Genomic DNA, 24546 nt, shown 5'->3' with positions numbered 1-24546 from the left:
GACATTGATGGGGCCGAGGATAAGCTCGGTGGTAAGGGCATTGATTTGGAACAGCTTAAAAGATTTACTGAGAACCAGAGGGCTTTGCATGGGTATAGGGGAAGTGAAGATGTGACATCTGTCTGGGGTGAGCATTTTCCCTGCCCTAGTATTGCTGATGAGCATGCTCAAAGTCCCTCTGACGTGAAGCTTATCCATGAAGTTGGTTATGTTGGTGTTGCTCAGTACTTGCAGGTAATCCTTCTTATTTTTGTATTTTAGCTTTCCTTTGTATTGTTTGCTTGATTGAGGTTGTTTCTGTGTTATTCAGGTTCTTGGAGTTCGTTTGATGTGTATAGGTCGGACTCAGGAGCTTAAACATGCTCGGATGCCTTTGATAAAGCTTCCCTGACTCAGCTTATGCAGGAGAATGTTGAGAAGTTGAGCAAGCTTCATGATGCTCTTGACTTGGTGAACACCCTCCAAGAGAAACTGACGACCTGTGAGAAGGCTGAGAAGGAACTGAAGGAGAAAAACACAGCTTTGGAGGCGAGACTGGTAGTTCTTGGAGTGGAAAAGAAGCAGACTGAAACTGAGAAAGAGGACCATGGCTTGGAGATGTTCTCGGCTGGATTTGAGAGGGCTGTTGAGCAGGCCAAATTTCTTGCTCCCACTGCTGATCTTTCAAGAATGAATCCTTGTAAAGTTGTAGTGGGGGATGAATTAGTTGAAGACGATGATGGTGTTGAGGGTGAGGGGGAGAACCCTGATATTTGAGTTCTGTAATAGATAGTGTTATGAATTTGTTTGACTTATAATCGTTTTGGTGTTTTGTTTTGAACTGCTGGTCTGTTGGCTAAACAAATATAATGGTTGGTTTTGTTCATGTTTCATGATTTGAATATTTTGGCGTATTTGATATATGTTCGCTTTCGAGGATCGAATGATTTAGAGGATTGAGTAGGGTACAGGTGTTTGTACCTCTGGAAAGTTTGTGTTTTGGTTTGATGTATAGGGTTTGTGGAACTGAATGCTTATTATCAGTGCTGTTTAGGCTTGCAATCGATTGATTATGTATACTTGGTGCTATGCGTTTTTGGTTTGAGGAAGTTTGATAAGGTTAGAACTGGATTTGATAAGCTTGTTGGACGTTTGATTTGTTTTGCAACACTTTGAATGCGTCGGAAGTTCTAGTATTGTTTGTTTGAATTTAGCCACGCAAATGGTATGGGAGATAGGATATAAGCAGTAGTGTTTTTTAGTTTGCAATGTGATTGATTGAAAAGAATGCGGGGTGGTGTGCCTCATTAAAACTCTCCAGCAAAATCCTCCTTAGGGATAAAATCTGGTAGTAGAAAAAAGAGTGCATCACCATGTCCGACTTATAGACTAACTGAAGTACATTTTCAGAGAGGATATGTTCCAAGTATTTGGTAGTATAGCTCCGTCGAGTCTTTGTATTTTGTATGCTCCCTTGCCGACGACTTTTTGCATTCTGAATGGTCCTTCCCAATTTGCGCTTAGCTTGCCATGTCCTTGTGGCTTTCGTATGTCCTTGAATTTTCTTAGTAGGAGGTCTTCTTCTGAGAATGTTCTCTGCTTGAGCTTCCTGTTGTATTTTCGAGCTATAGCTCGTCTTGCCGCTGTTTGTTGTAGTGCGGATTTGTCTCGAACTTCCTCTACAAGGTCGAGCTCGGCTCTTCTGCTTTCAGCATTGTCGCTTTTGCTTGTATTTGTGGTTCTGGTGTTTTGTAGGGATACCTCAATTGGTATCATTGCGTCGCTTCCGTAGACTAGCCTGAATGGTGTTTCCTTTGTTGCTGATTGTTCAGTTGTGTTATAGCTCCATAGTACTTCGGGAATAAGCTTGGCCCATTCTCCTTTTGAGTCATCGAGCTTCTTTTTGAGTCCCTGCAAAATGATCTTATTGGCGGCTTCAGCTAAGCCGTTAGTTTGTGGATGTTCGACAGAAGAGAACTGTTGAACTATTTTGAAATTTTATAAAAATTTTGTAAACTTTTCAACTATAAATTGTCTATCATTATTGATAAATCCCGATTTTGTGGTTTATCTTGTGCTTAATTTGGGAGATTTTATCACCTTTTCTCACATTTATTCAATGAAATAGCATGGTTTTGCAATTCTCCCTTGATTTGTGCTTAAATGTGAAAACATGCTTTTTAGGCCTTAATTTTGCCAATTTTAACTCACTTTAATTCCATTCGATGCCTTGATGTGTTTGTTGAGTGATTTCAGGTTCATAAGGCAAGCATTGGATGGAAGAAGTGAGGAGAAAAGCATGCAAGTGGGAGAACTCATGAAGAAATGAAGGAACCGTAAAGCTGTCAAGCCTGACCTCTTCGCGCTCAAACGACCATAACTTGAGCTACAGAGGTCCAAATGAGGTGGTTTTAGTTGCGTTGGAAAGCTAACATCTGGGGCTTCAAAATGATATAAAATCGTGCCATGTACGTGCGCACATCGATAGAGCACGTGGGTCCACTAAAGAGAAATTGTGGCCAGCAATTTCTAGCTCATTTTGGGCCCAATTCAACTCATTTCTGATGCTATTGAACCCAAAGATTAAGGGAAAAATGAACCAAGTAGTCATAGTTTAGTTTTCATCATGTTTTAGGGTAGAATTCTAGAGAGAGAGGCTCTCTCCTCTCTCTAGATTTTAGGGTAGTTTTAGTTAATTCTTCTTGGATCCAAGTTATAATTCTTGTTTTGATTTAGTCCTTCCTTTTAATTTCTTGTTATTACATCTCTATTCTTCTAGTTTTACTTGTCATTTCCTTTATTTTGTCATTTTTATGTTTATGAACAATTGTTGGATCTTAATTTTCTTTAATGCAATTTATGTTTGATGTTCTTTTAATTGTTGATTTGAGTTGTGAATTTACTTTTCTTACAATTGATAGTTGGTAGATTTATTATTCTTGCACTTTTACTATGCTTTCCTTTATTACCCACCAAGTGTTTGACAAAATGCTTGGTTGGGCTTTGGAGTAGATTTTGAGCATTCTTGGCTTGGAAAGAGTAATTGGGCAATCTTGAGTCATGAAAACCCAACTTATGTTGGTGACCTAGAGTTGTTAGCTAATATTGTTTTCATTGACGCTAATCTTTTGCTAATTTAATTAGTAAGTTGATTAGGACTTTTGGATTGAAATTAGCTAGTCTTATTAGACTTTCTCTCATGGAAGATAATATGATACCTTCTTCCAATGTTGGAGATGACGTAATAAGATAAATTCTTGTTATTATTGTGGTATGATTGATTAGTCTTGTTTGACTTTCTCCCTATTTGTTGGAGTTGACTAAATAAGATGAATTAATCATTGCATGGCTAGGATAGAAAGCCTATGATCTCAACACTTGCCATGAATGTCTCTCTTTATTAATTGCTTTTCTTTATTACTTGCTTTCTCTTATTTACTTGTTTGATTTACTTTCCTTGTCATTTAATTTCTTGTCCAATTATCAACCAACCCCCCCCCCTTGCTCTTCATAGCCAATATGCATACACTTCATTGCAATTCCTCGTGAGACGACCCGGAGTCTAAATACTTCTGTTAATTTTCATTTGGGGTTTGTTACTTGTGACAACCAAATTTTTGTATGAAAGGATTCTTGATTGGTTTGGAAACTATACTTCACAACGAGACTTCATTAGCTAAAATGGCGCCGTCAAGAGTTCGTTCATCAAAATGGCGCCGTTGTTGGGGAGTTGCAATGGTGTTATGTTATTGGCTATTGTATATATGTTAATATGCTTCTTTGTTAGTTTTTGCTTGTTTTAAGAGTTAGTTTTTATTAGTTATTACTAGTTTTGTTTTTATTTTCTCTTGCTATTATGAATTCTCACCACTTTGGCTATGAGTTTGGCTTAAATTATGTTGTAGGGAATGGGAACTATAATGACAATATGCATCAAGGATGGAATGATCAAAGGTGGGAAGAGCCTCAAGGGATTGATCAACCTTCTTGGCAACAACAACCTCCGGATTCTTATGGGTATAACTCTCATCCTAATGCATATCAATCTAATGGATGTGGTAACCCTTATTGTGATTGTCAACAACCACCACCACATGCCTATGAACCACCTCCTCAACCTAATTTTGAACCACCTTACTCATAAGCCTCCTACCACCAAACACCTCCATATGACCCAAACCCTTATCCATCATATCAACCACCTTATGAACCATATGAACCACACATGGAACCACCACCATTCCAACACAATTACTCTCAAGAACCACCTCCATATACACCATCTCCATACCCTTACCAAAATGAACTACCTTCCAACTATAATGCCTTCCCCTCAAACAATGAACCCTCTCTTCCACCACCGCCCTCCGATGAAGCCTCCATGTTGGAATTGAGAGATCTTGAATCTCATATCTTAAGGCGACAAGAGGAGGATGAAAAGAAGTTTAAAGAGCTAGGAGGCAAGATGGCTATCCTAGTGGAAGCTGTTAGCAATATGGCCCCCTTCCGACTAAGCCTAAGCAATCAAGACACTCCCATTGACGAATGTGGAGAGGTAATTAAGGAACATAGTGAGGGAGTGAATTTAGAGCTTCAAGGTAAAGAAGAGGAGTTGAAGCAAGGAGTGCAACAAGAGGAGGAAGTTAAGATAATTGAGCCGGAAGAAGTGGTTGAAGCCTTTGAAGAGGTTGACCAAGAGATGGATTCAATCATTGAAGAGTTCCTATCTACAATTGAATCCTCTCCCATTGGGCTTGAAATTAAGATCAAAGAAGAAGATGCACAACCTCCCATGCCCTTGGTAAGCAATGAAGAAGAGATTGAATTGGAAGAGAGCTACCAAGAGGAAGAGGTTGAATTTGAAGAAGCTTGTGAAGAGGTGGAGGTAGTCAAAGAAGAGCACAAGGGAGTGGAACTTGCAAGATCATTAGGACTACCCCTTCCTAAGTCACCATCCAATACAACATTCAAGTGGGTAAAATTCTTATCCCTAAGCTTTAAATTCTCACTTGAATATGGTTTGCTTGAGACGGATTGGCAACTTAGAGCTCTTTGTGGAGTTAAGAGTAAGAGAGAGTTGTGTAGTGGTTGGAAACATCATTCTAGGTTCATTATGGTTGCTTGCTCAAAGTTTGATTGCAAGGTTTGGTGTGGAGCTAAATTTTATGGGTCTAGGAAGTTGTTTGGGGGCTTCTTTGAGAATTCCAAGGCTAAACCACCCAATTGGAATCATGATGATCAATTTGAAGATGGGTGTCAAAACAAAGTGTGGGATCCCGGATCGCACAAGGAAAATCAACTTTGGGAGCTCATGGTTTGTGAAGAACTCCATCAAAGCTTGAAGATATTAACATTGAAGAATGGAGCTTATTGGAGATTCAAGCATTGGTGGATGTTCCAAGATGGTTACAAGCACAAGCCACCTTAAGAGGAGCTCCCCATAAGTCCAACTTAAGGACAATAAACAAAAGTGTTAGGTGGGAGACACCCCATCATGGTAAATTCTTTTCATTTTTCCCTTTTGTACATATTGGTAATTAGTTCAATTTCATGTTTTGTTGAGTTTGTTGAGTATAATTGGTAGTTTAGTAGGTTAAATAAGGTTTTATGGTGTTTTGGTAGCTGTTTGGAGGTTTGGAATGCTTGGTTTGGTGCAAGAACTTGGAAAAATTTTGAAAAACAGAGCACCAACCCGCGCGTGCGCGCACATGGTGTGTACACGCGCCTCAAGCATTTTCGACCATCCACACGGACGCGCCATGTACGCGTACGCGTGGATGTAAAAATTTCACCCCTCCATACATTGACCCGAGAGTTGCGCCTACACTGCGCCAACACCATGCCTGAGGCACAAACCACCCGCGCGTGCGCGCACCTGGCGCGTACGCGCCGTTGAAGCTAATTGCGCAATGCGCGCGCATGCACGCTGTGCGCGTGCGCGCTAGCGCCACCTTCCCTCCTGGTACATGTTCCAGAGAGTTATGCCTAGCTTGTGCCTATTCTGTGCCTACAAGCCACGTGTGCGCGCACCTGGCGCGTACGCGTCCTTTGTCCAAACTGCGCATCGGCGCAGAAGCGTGCATGACGCGTCCGCGCCGGTATTAAAAAAAGGATTTCTTTTCTTCCATCATCTTTTATTGCATTTGCCTAGTTTCATTCATTGCATTTTAATTTTGTTTTTATAACTTGTTCTTGTTTTCTTTTCTAAGTCCTTGTTTTAATAATGGTGTTGGATTCTTATATTCAATTGTTGAGAATTTCTAGGTTAATCTTGGTGCTTTGTGACTTGTTTGGCATTAATCGTAATACTTGCTCTACACACAAGATTAGTTCTTTAGTTCTTCCTGACTCATGATCCCTTGTTTTCGTACATCATCATCATTGAGTTAGGATGGGACCAAATGCTCTCATGCTTATCATTAATCTTGTTTGTGTCAATTATTGATTGAACTTGATGCTCAATATGCTCTTCATGCTTTGACTTTACTCTTGCATCAAGTGTTAGTTAATATGCCTTAGCTTATATTGTTTTCTCACTCACATGTTGTAGCTACCATGTAGTGAGAACCTTACTCTTATTTGGCATTAGCCCTCGCCTATGTTCTATTTGCTTTGCTATCTTTGTTGTAGGCTTAATTCTCTTTCTTTCTCTTTCCTTTTAGGTTGGCCACCAAGAAGGAGAGGAAAAGGAAAACTTCTAGATGGAGCACCAAACAAGTTCACCCGCACAACCTTTGGAAGGAACTCATCAATTATAGAAATCCATCCACCTTGCTCTTCTTTGCATGTACCGAGGACGGTGCAAATTTCTAAGTGTGGGGAGGTCGTCCGACCGACCTCCATGGGTAACAACTTCCTTTTTCAACACCAATTTTTAATTTTTGTCTATGTTAGTTAGTTGTTGCATTGCATGATAGGTTGCATGTTAGTTATAATTTGTATATATTTTACCACTTCTTTTTATGTTAGGACTACTTGGTTAGGGTGATGATTTCTTTTCCAAGAAAAATTGTTTTTTTTTAGGGCACCCTACCAATTTGAAAAAAAAAAATTTGTGACAAACTTGCTTGAAGAATGTATTTTGGAACATAGTTTTTGAGCTAAGAACACAAGCATGTGAGTTTTGAGCCCAATTGTGTGGTTACATCATATAACCACTTATTTTCCATTCTTGTGTGCATTGTTCTCTTTCTATGATTGTAATCTTTGATTTGTTTGATTCTATATGTCCATTGTTCCATGTATATATGCATTTATATGATTGAGGCCATCATTTTAATTAGCTCACTTACCCAAATAGCCTACCTTTCATCAACCATTGTTAGCCAAATTTGAGCCTATTGAATCCTTTTTGTTCTTAATTATAGCACATCACTACCCCTAAGTGAAAAACAATAAATGTCCTTAATTTGGATCTTTGATTAGCTTAGGCTAGTGAAGGTGTGTATCATTTGGGTATGGGAAATTTGGTACATTGGTTGAGGTAAAAGTGTAATTTTTATTTTTGTTAAAAGTATTAGGAATTGGGTACATATTCATGCACCATATGTAAAACCATATGCATTGATATGTTTGTATATATTTTTCAAAAAAAAAATGTAGAAAAAAAAAATATATATATATATATAAAGAAAAAAATATAGAAAAAGAAAAACAAAAACATATAGAAAAAGAATACAATAAAAAGGGGACAAAAATGCCCCAAAGTAAAGTTCAATAAAAATCAATGCATATGGAATGTGAATTAAAAAAGAATGCATGAGTATGTGAAAAGTGGGAATCATGGGTAGCTAGGTACTATATTAGAATTTTATAGGTTGTTATATAGGTTAGGTGAGAGCTTAGATTAATCAAAGATTCAAATTTCAAGCTCACTTGACCATATGCATCCTACCTTAACCCTAGCCCCATTACAACCTATGAACAAGTCCTCATGATGAATGTATGCATGCATTGAATAATTGTTGATTGTTAGATGAAAAACAAATCATGGAAAGCATGAGTAGAAGAGAATTGAGTGAATCGACCCGATACACTTGAGCGACTAGAGCGGATACACTTCCGATGAGGGTTCGATGCTCAATTCCTTGTTCCCGGCTTTCATGAGCTTTCTTCTTGCAAGTCTATTTGAACCTCATTTTGATATTTGAATTGGTAGGATTTTTGAGTCGTCATATGACCTTTGCTCTACTTGTTCATACATGTTCTTGGAGATTGATTTACTTTTAACCAAGTAGATAGAGTCATTTTGCATCTAGTTGCGTTCATATAGATAGGTGTATATAGTTTCTTTGCATTGAATAAATGTTCATACCCCTTTTCTTGTCCTTCTTTATTCTTAGCATGAGGACATGCTTGGTTTAAGTGTGGGGAGATTTGATAAACCCTGATTTTGTGGTTTATCTTGTGCTTAATTTGGGGGATTTTATCACCTTTTCTCACATTTATTCAATGAAATAGCATGGTTTTGCAATTCTCCCTTGATTTGTGCTTAAATGTGAAAACATGCTTTTTAGGCCTTAATTTTGCCAATTTTAACTCACTTTAATTCCATTCGATGCCTTGATGTATTTGTTGAGTGATTTCAGGTTCATAAGGCAAGTATTGGATGGAAGAAGTGAGGAGAAAAGCATGCAAGTGGGAGAACTCATGAAGAAATGAAAGAACCGTAAAGCTGTCAAACCTGACCTCTTCGCACTCAAACGACCATAACTTGAGCAACAGAGTTCCAAATGAGACGGTTCCAGTTGTGTTGGAAAGCTAACATCCGAGGCTTCGAAATGATATAAAATTTACCATATGTTGCCTGACGCATAAAGGCGCGCACGTGCCATGTACGCACGCGCACCGATGGAGCACGTGGGTCCACTAAAGAGAAATCGTGGCCAGCAATTTCTAACTCATTTTGGGCCCAATCCAACTCATTTCTGATGCTATTGAACCCAAGGATTGAGGGGGGAATGAACCAAATAGTCATAGTTTAGTTTTCATCATGTTTTAGGGTAGAATTCTAGAGAGAGAGGCTCTCTCCTCTCTCTAGATTTTAGGGTAGTTTTAGTTAATTCTTCTTGGATCCAAGTTATAATTCTTGTTTTGATTTAGTCCTTCCTTTTAATTTCTTGTTATTACATCTCTATTCTTCTAGTTTTACTTGTCATTTCCTTTATTTTGTCATTTTTATGTTTATGAACAATTGTTGGATCTTAATTTTCTTTAATGCAATTTATGTTTGATGTTCTTTTAATTGTTAATTTGAGTTGTGAATTTACTTTTCTTACAATTGATAGTTGGTAGATTTATTATTCTTGTACTTTTACTATGCTTTCCTTTATTACCCACCAAGTGTTTGACAAAATGCTTGGTTGGGCTTTGGAGTAGATTTTGAGCATTCTTGGCTTGGAAAGAGTAATTGGGCAATCTTGAGTCATGAAAGTCCAACTTATATTGGTGACCTAGAGTTGTTAGCTAATATTGTTTCTATTGACGCTAATCTTTTGCTAATTTAATTAGTAAGTTGATTAGGACTTTTGGATTGAGATTAGCTTGTCTTATTAGACTTCTCTCATGGAAGATAATATGATACCTTCTTCCAATATTGGAGATGACGTAATAAGATAAATTCTTGTTATTATTGTGGTATGATTGATTAGTCTTGTTTGACTTTCTCCCTATTTGTTGGAGTTGACTAAATAAGATGAATTAATCATTGCATGACTAGAATAGAAAGCCTATGATCTCAACACTTGCCATGAATGTCTCTCTTTATTAATTGATTTTCTTTATTAATTGCTTTCTTTAGTTACTTGCTTAATTTACTCTTCTTGTCATTTAATTTTTCTTGTCATTTATTTTCTTGCAAAAATATAAAACCAACCCCTTAACCCCTTTATAGCCAATAATTGAGCACTTCATTGCAATTCCTCGTGAGACGACCCGGAGTCTAAATACTCCGGTTAATTTTCTTATTGGGGATTATTAATTGTGACAAACCAAAATTTTTGTATGAAAGGATTATTGATTGGTTTGGAAACTATACTTTACAACGAGACTCCATTAGCTAAATTCTAAACCGTCAAGAGTCCGTTCATCAATCATCAGTGATGATGGATTGAGGAATACTAAAACGGCATAGTATGTTTTTCCATACGAAAGAAATCATTTTTTCAGAAGTGATTTTTGCCAATGGTGTAGCCTCTATCCATTTTGTGAAGTAATCTATGGCGACAATTAAAAATTTAACCTGGCCTGGAGCGGTGGAAATGGTTCGAGGATATCTAGCCCCCATTTGTTGAATGGCTAGCATATCTCGGATGTGCGTAATTGCTCGGCTGGGTGATGGATGATTAGTGCATGACGTTGACAGTGGTCGCAATGTTTGACTTTATTCATGCAGTCTTGTTGTAACGTCGACCAATAGTAACCAGCTCAGAGGATTTTGGCAGCTAGACTTCGGCCGCCGATGTGTGTGCCACAGATTCCTTCATGAACTTCATCTATTGCCAGTTTGGCCTCTGCTGTATTTAGGCATCTTAGCAGGGGTCTTGTGAATCCTCTTTTGTATAAGTCGGCTCCGAGCATTGTGTAGAAGCTCGCTCTTCATTTAAACTTTCGTTGATTTTGGATGTTGCTGGGGATGTTACCTGTTTGCAAGTAAGTGATGAAGGGTGATCTCCAGTCATCCTCCTGCGAAATACTCGAGATTGATGTTAGTATAACACTAGGTTCTTCGAGTGTTAGTTGGGATAAGATGGGTGGTGTAGTTTGACTTCTTGTTGTTGCTAATTTTGAGAGAATATCTGCTCTGTCATTTTGTTCCCGAGGTATATGGGATATGTTGAATTTTTTAAAATTTTTGACGAGGTTATTGACTATGATATTGTATTTTTCTAACAACGGGTCTTTTACTTGGAAAATACCTGTTACCTGTTGCACCACAAGGAGGGAGTCGCATTTGACTTTTAGACGTGCTATTCCCATTGTGTGAGCCAGTCGAAGTCCTGCTATTAGGGCTTTGTACTCTGCTTGTTTGTTGCTTGCATGAAAAGTAAACTGCAGGGATTGCTCGAATTGTGTTCCGTGTTTGTCTTCGAGGAGTATTCCTGCTCCGGAACCTTTACTGTTTGAGGCACCATCAATATATAGTGTCCATATGTTATCTTCGGGATCTTGCTCTTCTGTAGTGAGTTCTGCAATGAAATCGGCTAGTGCTTGGGATTTGATGGCTCTTCTGGATTGGTATTGGATATCGTATTCTGACAGCTCGATCGACCATTTGATTAATCTTCCTGCTAGCTCGGGCTTCGTCAGTATTTGTCTTAAGGATTGTTCTGTTCGGACTACGATGGTGTGGCTTTGGAAGTAGTGTCGTAGGCGTCTGGCCGTTGTGACCAGAGCTAGGGCCAGTTTCTCTATCTTTGGGTAACAGACCTCGGCATTATGAAGGGATTTACTGACGAAGTATGTAACAACCCAATTTTCAGTACGCCTAGGACATACCAGAAACTGAGTGCTACCAATTTGTCCTCCTAATTATTATCTATTATTTATTATAGGAGCCTGGTTCGTTGTTAAAAACGTAGTTAATTTGCGGGGTATTTTTTTTTTTGAAAACATTTGGATTAATAGACGGAATCATTCATAATGAATTCACAACTGATAACAAATAAAACAGTTATAAGCAACCACACATAAATACATCACAAGTAGCTAGCAACATTCAGTTATCCAGCCTTTATTAGAGTATAGACCTTTAGTTAGAACACCTCTAGATATAGCTAAATAATATCTATGTACATATATATACATACAACATCCTAGGCCCTGACTTGTTCAAGAAGTCCCTAAGCTGGCGCCCAGGCTAGCCTAGACTCTATACTCACCTAGTCCCTCTAAACTACTAAAGCGAGGGAAAGTACGTTCTAGGTCTTCAAAACTCAAGTCAGGTGGAACGTCACCAAAAGGTAGAACATCATCTGCTACTCCTCTGCACGATCATATGTCATCAAAGAGCGTCTCTCAAGTACTTCATCGAGTGGCCACATAACAGCAACATCGTACGGAGGACTTAGGCTAAAGTTTGTAGAAAAGCGGGGTGCAGACGTTGGCTGGCCTCATAGTATATACATATAAACAGGTAACGGAGTTCACTCTAGACTCAGAAGACTATTTAGAGTGGAATCCTTTTTGTGAACGATCATCAGCGAACTACGGAAGGGTACTCATGCTTCCATCTGAAGGGGGAAGGGAGAGAGAAGGGGTAAGAACTGGGGAGTTCTTAGTAGGGTCGGGGTTATTAGTTAAGTTCATTAATTCTATGTTGTCTAGCAGATAAATAGCAGAATACCGAGAAGCAGTAGACAGAAGAAACAGATAAATAGAGAAAATAGAAAGCAAAACACAAACAAAAGAATACAAGAAAACAAAACACAAACACAGAGAATAGAATGAAAACAAAGAAAGCATACATTCAAACAACAATCATAACAGAGGAAATGCGCAACCAAGTATGATGCATGTCTGTCCTATGCAGGTCATGAGCTCACGTGTCAGTTTACACCCTGCAGCCCGACATTACCCAGGAACTAGTCCTAGATATGGCTTATTCTCTGTAGGTGAACTTCGGCCTACAGAAACAGCACTCCTGTAAGTGAACTTCGGCTTACAGAAATAGTTCAATCACAACATAACAACTTTCTATAGGTGAACTTCGGCCTATAGAAATGGCACCTCTGTAAGTGAACTTCGGCTTACAGAAATAGTCTAATTACAGCACAACAACTTTCTGTAGGTGAACTTCGGCCTACAGAAATGACACCTCTGTAAGTGAACTTCGGCTTACAGAAATGGCGCCCCTGTAAGTGAACTTCGGCTTACAGGTATCACAACTCACTGTAGGTGAACTTCGGCCTACAGGAGCAACACCCTGAGATACACAATTGATATTCACTGCAGGTGAACTTCGGCCTACAGGAATAACAACTTACTGTAGGTGAACTTGGGCCTACAGGACCTCTAGGGCCAACAGAAAAGCAGCAGTTGAATATACAAATATCTCTGGAGTTGCCTTAACGCAACAAATGACCTTTCAACAGGCCCTCTGCTTGTTCTCTATTCTCTTTATCATATTACTCTTTTCACTTTGTCTTTTTGCTCTGCTCTGATTACTCTATTCTCTGTATCTCTTTACTTTTTTCTGATTACTCTTTCTTCTGTATCTATATTACTCTTTTTCTCTTTATCTCTTTACTTTACTCTGGTTGCCCTGTTCTCTGTGTTTCTCTACTCTGCTCTGATTTCTCTATTTAACGTATGTATTTAAAGCTTATGTAAATTTCGGTATGAATAGTTAGTCTGTCCCAAGTATAGGTTCATTAAGTCTATACTGAAATAATTTAACTTTTCATATAATACCTAACCCTAGTCGCAACTCAAGGACTAACTATGTTTCCCTAGTTCATTCACTAATTTCTGTCTGTTTTTCTGTCATTAAAACTTTACAGACTTTTTCTTCGATTTTTATCTTTTCTTCAACTTTTTATCTTTTATTTATCTTTGCCTCACTAATATGTTTTTACCACTCCCTAAGTATTTTATGAAAGTAATTATGAAATTTTGCACTTAAAGTTGTCTTTCTAAAGCTTTTACAGAAAACTGCCTTTTCCGTATTATTTTATTATTTTTATTAAAATATTATTTTTAATTAAATATTATTATTTAATATTTTATTATTTTTTATTATTTTATCATTAAATTTTCGAAAATTAACTTACTTTTACTTTTAACCTTTAAAATTCACTTTTTACCACCCGTAACTTTTAATATTTCTACTTTTACCACCCTAACTTTCAGAAATTACTAAATAACCCCTAAAACACCAAAAATTTTACTTCCTTGCCTTTTTTAAGATCTAAGGCCTGTTCTTCATTGTTCTTCATCACACTCAAAGTGTTCTTCATGTTCTTCATAAATTCTTCAGATTCCTTCTCTGTTTTTACCCGTTTTTCAGTCTTTTCAGCAACCGATTTTTACTATAATTCATAATAAATTAGCAGCCACTAAAGCCCCATCTTTTCTACATGATTTTAACACAAATTGATCCCCAATTTAAGCTTAGGGTTTCGTTTTTCCAGCTGCCCAAGAACATGAACTTTAAAGCTTGAATTTCATCAAATTTCATCAAAATTTCACCAAATTTTCACCAAGAATCAATCATATATGCAACTAATTTTTAGCACAGCCAAATAATACAACATTCACACAACTCAAACACAAATAATCAAGATTAATTTCGTGACACCCTACCTTGATTTGCTGCTCCAAATCCGGTTACTCTTTGAAGTGTTCTTAAAGCACTTTTTCCTCCTAAAACACATCAAAAACAACTTTAAATCCACAAACTCTCAACTGACCAAATCTCCCTCAGAATGTTAGGAAGAGATATCTCACCTTAGACTTGGAGGAAATTAACATTTCTTGGCCCTCAAGTCAAGTTAAGCATGATTCCTAAGGAAGAACATCAAGAAAACACATGTTTTGCATGGTTTTCCTTGAAAACCGAATTTAAATGGGAAAGGGACAGCCATCTAACCTTATTTCCAGCCTTGATAAGTTACTTGGTTATGTAGAGGAAGAAGAGAGGATCATTTTGGTGAAATCGGAGTTTTGATTTGAGTTTTGGTTCAGAAGAAATCAAGCTTTGAAGATTAAGTGTTCATGAAAGTTTCTCTCTTTTCTCTCTTGTTATTTTTGGCCAAAATGATGAAATGAGACAGCCTTGGAGGTCTTGGGGGTGTAAGGTGAGTTGTGATTGGTTGGCTTGGAGGTGGATTAAAATAATATTAAAATATCTCTGGTGTACAACTACTAAAACTAGGTGTATCGGAACACTCGTAAAAACATCTCTAAAAATTATTTTCTGAGCTACTAGCATAAATGACACTAGTAACATATTTATTATGATAATAGAACATGTATAATGAGGCCTTAGCATTGCTAAAGTCATCAGAGAGTGCTGGTGCTAAGCTGCACTAGTAAACCGTAAATACGGTTAAACCGATTTTCTGTTTTTAACTAAAATAGACCAGGTAACCTTATAATATTATTCAAGAAGCTTCTAATACTAATATAATGATGATATTATCATATTATCTCTCTTCTCTCATGAATCGAGTCCGGTTCATCAAATTGAGACTATTTACGAAAAACCGAATCAAAACTCCTAACCGATACGGTTCAAAAACTAGGTTCTTCGTGACTGCGTTATCGAGCTTGCCTCAGAAAAGGTTCTAGCTTAAAGATGACATAATGACAATGAGTATCGAGATACTTGTTGATATAGAAGAGGTGTTCTCTTTACTGATCTTCCGGAGAAATCCGTGCCTTTAGAAAAGATCTCGCGTACTCGAAAATCAGGATTGTTACAAAGTACACTGGGTGTTGTTGCTTTTCTGCTTCTGTTACCAAGACAGAACTGATAGCCTGGTCAGTAATAGATAAATATAGATAGAGTGGTTTACCAACTTTTAGAGTTTGGAGGATTGGAGGAGCTGAAAGTATGGCCTTGAGCTCGGTGAAAGCTGTTTCGCATTCCTCGGTCCAGTGAAACTCTTCTTGTTTTCGTAGATTTTTGAAAAAATTGTGTGATCGGTGAGCTACTCGAGGCAGAAATCTGGCTAAGGCTGCGAGTCGGCCAGTTAGTTGTTGGACCTCCTTGACTGTTTTTGGGCTTCTCATGTTTAAGATTTCTTGGCATTTTTCGGGATTTGCTTCAATACCTCGGCCAGTGAGCATGAAGCCGAGGAATTTTCCGCTCTGTACCCCAAAAGCACATTTATCAGGGTTAAGCTTTATATTGTACCTTCGGAGTTGTTGGAATATCTCTGTTAGGTCTTTAACGTGGTTTTCCGTGTGTGTTGATTTCACCACCATATCATTGACATAGACTTCTATGTTTCGTCCAATTTGATTTGTGAAAATTTTGTCCATCAGTCGTTGGTAGGTAGCACCTGCATTTTTGAGTCCAAATGGCATAACCTTATAACAGAAATTTCCATTGTCAGTAATAAAGGCAGTTTTATCCTGGTCAGCCTTATGCATAAGGATCTGATTATAGCCAGAATAAGCATCCATGAAACTTAAACATTGGAACTAGAAGAATTATCAACAAGTTTATCAATGCATGGGAAGGGGTATGCGTCCTTTGGGCAGGCCTTGTTAAGGTCTGTATAGTCCACACACATCCTCCACTTACCGTTGTTCTTTTTTACCATTACCACATTGGCTAACCAGGTAGAGTATCTGAGTTCTTTGATGAATCCAGCGTTAAGTAGCTTTTGAGTTTCTTCCAAAGATGCTGCTCTCTTTTCCGTGCCGAGGTGTTGTTTCTTTGGGGCTATAGGTCGGATTGTTGGATTGATGGCCAACTTATGGCAAATGACGTTAGGGTCTATTCCTGGCATGTCTGCTGGGGTTCATGCAAATAAGTCAGCGTTGTGTCTTAGTAGCTCAGTTAGTTGATTATGTTCTTCTTCTTTAAGCGCATCGCCGAGGTATGTGCACTTGGATTCGTCGTCCTTGGTTAATTGGATTTTGGTTAGATCGTCTGTTGGCATCGGCCGCTCTTGATGGTTTGTTCTAGGGTCCAGGTCGGCCAGGGCAGGCAGTTGATCTGAGTTATATACTTCTTGGACGTATTTTTGTTCGGGTTGTTTTGGCTGTTCGCTTTTCAGACTGGCGTTATAACACTGCCTGGCTTCTTTCTGATCTCTGTGGATAGTAATTACTTTGTTGTCCTGCGAAAGAAACTTAACACACAAATGCACAGTAGAAACAATAGCATTGAATGCGTTCAAAGATGGTCTGCCTAAAATGATGTTATATGGACTTCTGCAGTCCACAACAAGATACTGTATGTCTATTGTCTTACTGTTGGGGTATTCCCCGAAAGTGGTTTGTAACCAGATATAACCCCGAATGGAGACACGCTCACTTGAGAAACCTACCAGTTCTCCGGAAGATGGTTGGAGATTCTTGTCGCTTAGTTTCATCTTTTGGAAAGTTGAGTAGAAAAGTATGTCGGCGCTGTTTCCTGGGTCCATCAGGATCTTCTTTACTAACGGTTCCCTGACTTGTGCTGTGATGACAACTGGGTCATCTAAGTTTCGATCGTTTGCTTTATAGTCTTTGGGGACGAATAAAATTTCTGGCTTGTCCTTGTTGACGGGTTGGGATGGGGTGGATTCTGTCATCGTCATCATAGCTCGATACGACCTTTTTCGTGCCGAGTTTGTGCATTCGCCACCTGCAAAACCACCAGAAATGCAGCTTATTATCCTGCGTGGTGGATTGATATCGTTGTCTACCTTCTTCCCTTTGTCTCGGGAATTGTCAGTTGCTTTGGGTTGTTGGCCGAGGTCTTCCACATTCCGCCTTCGTCCTCAGCTGTCAATGTACTTGTCAACGAGTCCCTGGCGGGCCAGCTTCTCAAGGACATCCTTTTCTATTACGCAGTCGTCTGTGGTATGGCCGTACTTTTGGTGGAAAGCATAGTATTTTGATCTGTCCACGTGTCGCTGGTCCTGATATGTCCCATCTCTATTTGGGGGTTTAATGAGCTTTGAGTGTAGTATGTCTTTTATAATGTCCTCTCTTTTTGCGTTGAGGGGGGTATAGCTATCGAACTTAGGAGTTAATCTGAATGATCTCTGTTCTGTCCTGCCGGTTGGGTGTCTGTTTCGTCTTTCTTCTTCCCTATTTGTGGTGGGTTTTTCCGCTCTTCGTAGTGCCCGAAATTCTTCGATTTCAATCTGAGTTGTTTCCTTTTCTCGAAACTCGGCCAAGGTTTTTGGTTTCGCAACCACTATGGATTCCTGGAATTTTCCTGGTCGGAGGCCACTTTTTAGGGCGTGGAGGTGTACTTCGGGGTTCAGGTTGGGTATTTCGTTGGTTGCCTCCGCGAATCTAGTCATGTAGTCTTTCAGGCTTTCGTTCAGTCCTTGTTTGATGGTGCTTAGGTAGTCGGAATTGTGGACATATATTTTGGATGCGGCGAATTGATTGACAAACTATCGGCCAGTTCATCGAAGTCTGAGATGGAGCCTTCGGATAGGTTGGAGAACCATATTAAGGCGGCTCCATCCAGGAAGGTTGGAAAGGTTCGGCATAAGATCGGGTCAGACTCCTTATTCATGAACATCATGGCGTGGAACTTGGTGACATGGACATTCGGATCTCCTATTCCTTGGTAGGGTTTGAGGGTTGAAGGTAATGTGAAATTTTTAGGCATTTCGAAGTTCATAACTTCTTTTGTGAAAGGGTTGGTTCTTTTGGCGGTTGTTTTTGTGGTCTTTGGGTTGGTGTGTTTAGTTTTCGATGTGTGCTCGTCATTGTCGTCCTTGTTTTCAGCATTTTTGTGTTCTCCTTTGCTGCGCTCATGCTCCATCTGTCGCAGGAGCTCGGCCATTCTTTGATTTTCGGCCCTGAGGGCCTCATTGATTGCCAAGATTTCCGCCTGATTGATGGAGGGAGCATGACTGTGCTCGTCCGCCATCTCTCGTGTCCTGCAAAAGGAAATGAGGAGATATACAGAATAAAGGAAAGTGGGGTTAGAGAGATTTCGGCCCACGGTGGGCGCCAAATGTTCCTGTGTGAAAATAGACTCCGAGGTATAGCTCGTTCTGCTAGTGCTTGAACTAGCTTTCCTTAGAACGAGGGGAGTGGAACGTAGCCTTCTTCTGGGGAGACGGCGTTGGGTACCTAAAAAGAGACTCCAACGCTCAAGTAAGTATGAGTGTGAGAGAGTTTAGAGTAGAAATTAGAATGAATAATGTACCTCTTTACTTGCAGGTCGTTGTTATATAGATTTGAATTGTTGTTGTGTGTTTTGTTATTCGTATCATGTTTGTTATTGGTATCTTCGTTGCTAGTTTGACAGAGTCTATGTTGGTTGTTATCCGAACTTGTTGCGGTAGTGATCGTTTGAGTGGAGCGGTTGTTAGGGAGGTTATCTCTGCCAGTTATATCAGATTCCGAGATTGTTGCTATTGTGGGCTAGGATTTGAGTAACGGATCAATATTAAATAAAAGAGCTTATTTAACAGGCACATAAATCGCAATTTATTTCTTTAATTTTACACACACTATATATATATATCGGGAAATTAACAAAATACGTAAATAAATAAATACAAGTACCAAGAATTTTGCTATAAGCTTGGGAACTTTTTGAACTAATCATATATGCATAAATGCTTTTTGCTTCTTAGAAGATGACATTCTCACTTTTATAAGCTAACAAGAATTTGGAAAATAATAAGAATCAATAAAATTATTAAACAATTAAACATGCCAAAAAAATTTTGTAAAAGTAAAGATAAAAAAATGAATGATTCCATTACTGGACAAATTTTGTTTTGCTTTAACGTTCATTATTATATATCTTCAGCTATCTGATATAATCGACAGAAATTAGTGATTTGAGATGGTGCGAGCACGAAAATTGAAACGCCATAGCATAATTTTGGAGCAGTCCTCTGGTGGAATTCCCTTTAGTTTTGTCTCATCTTCTAGAACCACTTGCTTCACAAACTTGATTGAATTCTAAGAAAACCAAAAAGACAAGCTAATAAGTACAAACATGATATTCAGAAGTAAAAAAGAGACAAGAATTAAAAGCAACAAAATTCCATTGTAGAGATTCTTTTGCAAAAGTGATGAATGTCTTGCTATTTTGTATTTAAAATATATTATTTTAATTTTCTTATTGAGATAATATTGTTAGTATGTTGGGCTGTGTTTTCTAATTAAGATAATATTGACAATGGGTTGTACCTGTATCTTGTAGCAAAAGGAAGAAGGATTGCCTTATAAGTAGAAAACACAACATAATAATAGTATTCTGATTAGTTGAACTAGTCAATCAAATTTTTTTTTTTTTTTTGGTTTCCCACGGTATCCCCCAACCCGGCAGGTCAAGGACTAATCCGTCGCGGTACTGAGCTCCATTTAAGGGTTTGCCGCTGGCCAATGGGTTGCTGCATGCACAAGGCGGGATTCGAACCCCCGACACTTGCTTAAGCGGACTAGTGAGCTAACCACTAGACCAACCCAACTTGGTTAGTCAATCAAATTTTAATTACCTAATATCTTACTCTTCTTTTTCACCTTGATTTTTTCTTTCTAAAGTAGTTGGAGGTTGGCCAAACGTTAACTAAACCTAAGTAACAAATTTCAAGTTGTTAAGGCATAATCATGTTTATCACAGATCATTTAGATTTAGGAAATATATGAAGATACCAATTTTTTAAAGTCTCAACAAAATTATTAAATAGTTAAAACAACTTTTTGTTTTATGTTTTAGGGATAGCATTTGTATATTGGCGAGAAAAGTCTACTCTTATGCATATTGAATATGACATCGACTCATATATTATTTATTATTAAATTGAATGTGTATCGGCTTAAATAAATTTATATTTATCTAATCAATTAATCTAATATAAATCAACATAATATCTTATGTTATTTTTTATGTGCGTATATTCTCTCATAATGATATTCAAAAATATTATATACACACAAAAATCAATTATCAAATCAATTATCAAATTAATTATTATACAATAATGCTAGAGAATTAAGATGGTTCTAGCAAAAAACCAGCCAAATATCTCTGAGTAAATTCAAAGTCTCTACGTAGATGGTACTTATGTTAGAGATTAGGATGTTTCTTTTCTTTATAAATTGGATGGTTCTGAATCTGTTTTCTGATTTATCATATTTTAGGCATTTGGAGAGAGAAGGAGGGTGAAGAGACGGAAGTTAATTGAATCAGTTTCCGTGATTCACGTTGCAATGATACTGAATGTATTTCCTCCTAATTTGAATGTGGTAAAACATTTAATAACCAATATTTTAAATTATAAATAAATAAAACTAATTACTATATTTATAATTAATTAAAGGGAGTCACTTAGATAAAGGTGTCAAAAACGTCTTTTTTTTAAAATGTTTTTTAAAAATTAAAATTTAACACGTATAATCAATTAAATTATATTATTTTATTAAAATTAGATCGGATAAATTAGTTTAGCAAAAAAATTAATAAATTAAATTTTGAACCGATATAAATTAATATTTTTTATAAAAAATTACTACAATATCCCTATTATAAAAACACAACTAAAATATCCCTATTTTATATATATATATTGAAAATTTTAAATTCTAATCCTATAACGATAGCAAATAAAAGAACTAGAATTTAGGATTCTTAAAATTAATATATATAATAAGAATATTTTAGTCATTTTATATAATAGAAGTATTGTAGTCATTTTTTATAAAAAATAATATTAATTTAGACGGATTCAAAATTTGATTCACTGTTTTTGGGTTAAATTAATTTGTCTGGCTTAATTTTGACAAAAATAACATAATTTAAGTGATTATATGTATTAAATTTTAATTATTAAAAAATATCTTTAAAAAAAAAGACGTTTTCTGCGTCTTTATGGGAGCATCTCCCTTAATTAAATTGTTCCATTCTCAGCTGATTTGGAGTTGGTTCCACATACTTTTCCATTATTATATATTTATGTATAAATATATATATTATTTAATATTTTTTGTATATACATAATATGATTGGATAATATTTACCTGCGAGGTGTCTTGAACAGATGAGGTGCGGCCCCATCTTTCAGGATCCCAGAGAATGGAGCTGTTGAATGCAAAGCTTGAAATATGAATTGGAGGAGTGACTGTCTCGGTTTCATTGTTCATATTCCTAAGATGCCAACCAATGACTTGTCTTGAATCACACACAGGTCCTTCTATTATCACTCTCTTTCTGTTTGCAGCTAACAATGCCGTTGGCCATGTTCCAAACACCCTACAATATTAGCCATTAACACATAATCATAATAATAATTAACAATGGAAATCTTAACTTGATTGATATCACACCTAAGATGTGAAATATAATGCATAATAATTGTTGTTACTATCCCCCAGCTAGTTTGGTATACCTAAAGAACTCCCAGTCGCTCCTTATTTTTCTAATGCTTCTACCCACTACATGGAAATATAGAATATAATAATTAATCTATACACACTAATCCAAGTTCACGAGCTTCCCATAAATATATATGATTATATTGATTAAAAATTTAAAGTGTTTTATATTATGTGAATTAAAATTATTATATATATAAAAAATCAGTTACTAAATTAGTCATATCATATATTTGTATATAAATATATATCTTGTTTCACATATTTTTAATATTTATTTTATATTTTAAGATATATTTAATACAAGTGACTGATTTAATACTAATTTTCTGTGTAAACAAAATATGATGGTACATGAATAAAACAAGATTAGCAAATAGGAGGGAAAGAGTGACATACTCAATGTCTCTAAGTTGTTGGAAGAATTGGAGATCATAAACATTGGAAAGCTCAGCAAAATGAACAATACCACTTAGCCTATGGTGTTCAATGTGCTTAAGAGCAAGGTTCCTCTGGTGATTCAATTCAGCTTCCAAATCAGTGAAGTTCTCTTTGAAAACCACATGCCTATACATGATCCCAGTCTTCCTCAACATCCCTGGAAGTTCCATGGATTCGGTTTTTGCTTCCACGACGATCCAAAGCAATGGTTGTGGAACAAGCCTAATGGTATTTGCCAACCGCCGCAAAAACACTGCTTGGTAAGGAAGCTTTGTGCTTGTTGGTGTTACAATGATGATGAGCCTTCTAGGCTTCAATTGTGAATGTGACCTCACATTCAACATTGTTGTTTTTGAGATTCTTGGCTTCATAGGAACATTAACTGAAGAAATTGGAGAAATGCTCCAACTTCTATTGACATTTATCGAAGGTTGTGGTGAAGAACCTGTTCTATTTGAAGAAGTAACAACTTTGGTTGAAGAGAACATAGAAGATTTACCGGTTGGAGCTAGGCCTGTGAAGAACCCCATAACAAAACAGAGAGAAAAATGGAGCATGGCCTTCTTCCATAGCTGGGTTTTCTTCTTTGATCTCTCAACTACTGAACCCATTATTATTTCAAAACTTTTAGAGTGGAACAATGGAATGAAAGAGTTGTTGTGGTTGGGAGAGAATGAAGAGGAATAATTAGGCCATGTAATGGAATATAAACATTGGTGCTTGAAGGGCACAACAACATGGTATTTTTGATTAAGGAAAACGTTGGTGCTAACTATTGAGGTTATGATTGGTACCGCCAAACTGAATGCTTAGCTTTTGTTTGGAGGTATTTCATTGCTTCACTTGGTTGTCACTTGAAGTAAAAGTAATAATATTATAAAAATAATTAATTAAAAAAGGTTTTTTTTTTTTTTAAGAGCATGAGTTGCTATCTGCACCAAATAGCAGTTGGGGTGGTACCCATCTAACTATAGAATATGTACCAAGTGAATTAACTAATATTAGTGATTAAGCCATATATGGTTTGGGGTTTAATTTTTAATTTAGGGTTGACCAGGCCAGTCCACCAAAATGATGCTAAATTAAAAAAAAAAATCAATTTAATAATGACATTGGAATCTCATGTCAAAATAATTATGATTTTTCTTTATGATAAGACGGAATTATAGAACTAATTATTATCAGCATGATGAATAGTTTATCTTTTGCAGTTAGTTGGGCAGTGTTTATATATTTTTAGAGATTAGAATTAAGATTGGGAGACTAGAATTTAGTATTTAATTTGGTGGTTAGAGACTAAAATTAAAATTTCAGTCGCAAGACATAAAATTTCAGTCTTTTCAGTATATCAAAAAAAATGGAAATAGAGGGGATTGATATTTCTAGGATTGAAGACTGAAACTTTAATAATATTTCTTTCTAAAAATATTCTCATTTAACTTTTTAAATTCTAAATCTACCACTTAATATTCATATTTATCTTAAATTAAATATGAAACTTAGACATAACTCAATTCAATACATTTTACACCAAATATAATATAAAGACTTAATTTAGTCTCAATCTCTCTGTCTCTATCTTTCAATCTCTATATCTCAGTCTTAGTCTCCACTCCAAATACAGCCTTACAAAATGCATGCTAAGTAGCATATACACATAATCCAGAGTATGCCTAGAAGCATAGTTAGTCTGTCAGGCTCTACAGGAACGAACTGTTAGCTTTATGCTTAAGTCGTAAAACAAAGATAGTGAAGTATTACGACCTCTAAAAATTAAAATATATACGTAGATATAGTTGAAGTAATTCATAACTAAAAGTTTTGAAGGAAAGTTGAAGCAAAACCGTAAAAAAAAAAAAAACACAACACCCTCGAAAGCGTAAAACCGGAGACAGAAAGGATAAACCATAACTCTAAGGAATAAAATACCAATAATATAGAATATCAAACTCCAAGACTCACCTGCGAAACCAAAAAAAATTCTTCTTGCTCAAAACGGGTTGCAAAATACATATGGGAGCAAAGCATATAAAAGAGAAAAACGGTCAAATCAATGTATACATGTCAAATATGCACGGCGTTTTAACACAATGCACCTACAAAACGCAAATTGCA

At 36.9% G+C, this 24546-nt stretch overlaps 2 protein-coding genes and 1 long non-coding RNA gene across 3 annotated transcripts; all 3 read right to left on the bottom strand.

The window, feature by feature from the left end:
* Window positions 1-1368: 1368 nt before the first annotated feature.
* On the bottom strand, window positions 1369-11414 carry LOC140180100 (uncharacterized). The gene is made up of 3 exons (XM_072220497.1): window positions 11407-11414; window positions 10903-11353; window positions 1369-1956 (listed from the first exon to the last, which is right to left on the bottom strand). The coding sequence occupies exons 1-3, from the start codon at window positions 11412-11414 to the stop codon at window positions 1369-1371; spliced, it is 1047 nt and encodes a 348-aa protein (XP_072076598.1).
* Window positions 11415-14274: 2860 nt separating this feature from the next.
* LOC140179782 (uncharacterized) lies at window positions 14275-14721 on the bottom strand. Its single transcript, XR_011873607.1, has 3 exons — window positions 14567-14721; window positions 14425-14481; window positions 14275-14340 (listed from the first exon to the last, which is right to left on the bottom strand). It is a non-coding gene; the product is annotated as an uncharacterized lncRNA (long non-coding RNA).
* A 4555-nt stretch (window positions 14722-19276) lies between these two features.
* On the bottom strand, window positions 19277-24290 carry LOC112759016 (beta-1,4-xylosyltransferase IRX9). The gene is made up of 3 exons (XM_025807828.3): window positions 22390-24290; window positions 21637-21868; window positions 19277-19575 (listed from the first exon to the last, which is right to left on the bottom strand). The coding sequence occupies exons 1-3, from the start codon at window positions 23040-23042 to the stop codon at window positions 19444-19446; spliced, it is 1017 nt and encodes a 338-aa protein (XP_025663613.1). The 5' UTR covers window positions 23043-24290; the 3' UTR covers window positions 19277-19443.
* Window positions 24291-24546: the final 256 nt, after the last annotated feature.

The sequence above is a fragment of the Arachis hypogaea genome, chromosome 16 (assembly GCF_003086295.3).
Source record: "Arachis hypogaea cultivar Tifrunner chromosome 16, arahy.Tifrunner.gnm2.J5K5, whole genome shotgun sequence".
Taxonomy (NCBI): Eukaryota; Viridiplantae; Streptophyta; class Magnoliopsida; order Fabales; family Fabaceae; genus Arachis; species Arachis hypogaea.
This window is presented reverse-complemented; position numbering and strand designations above follow the sequence as displayed.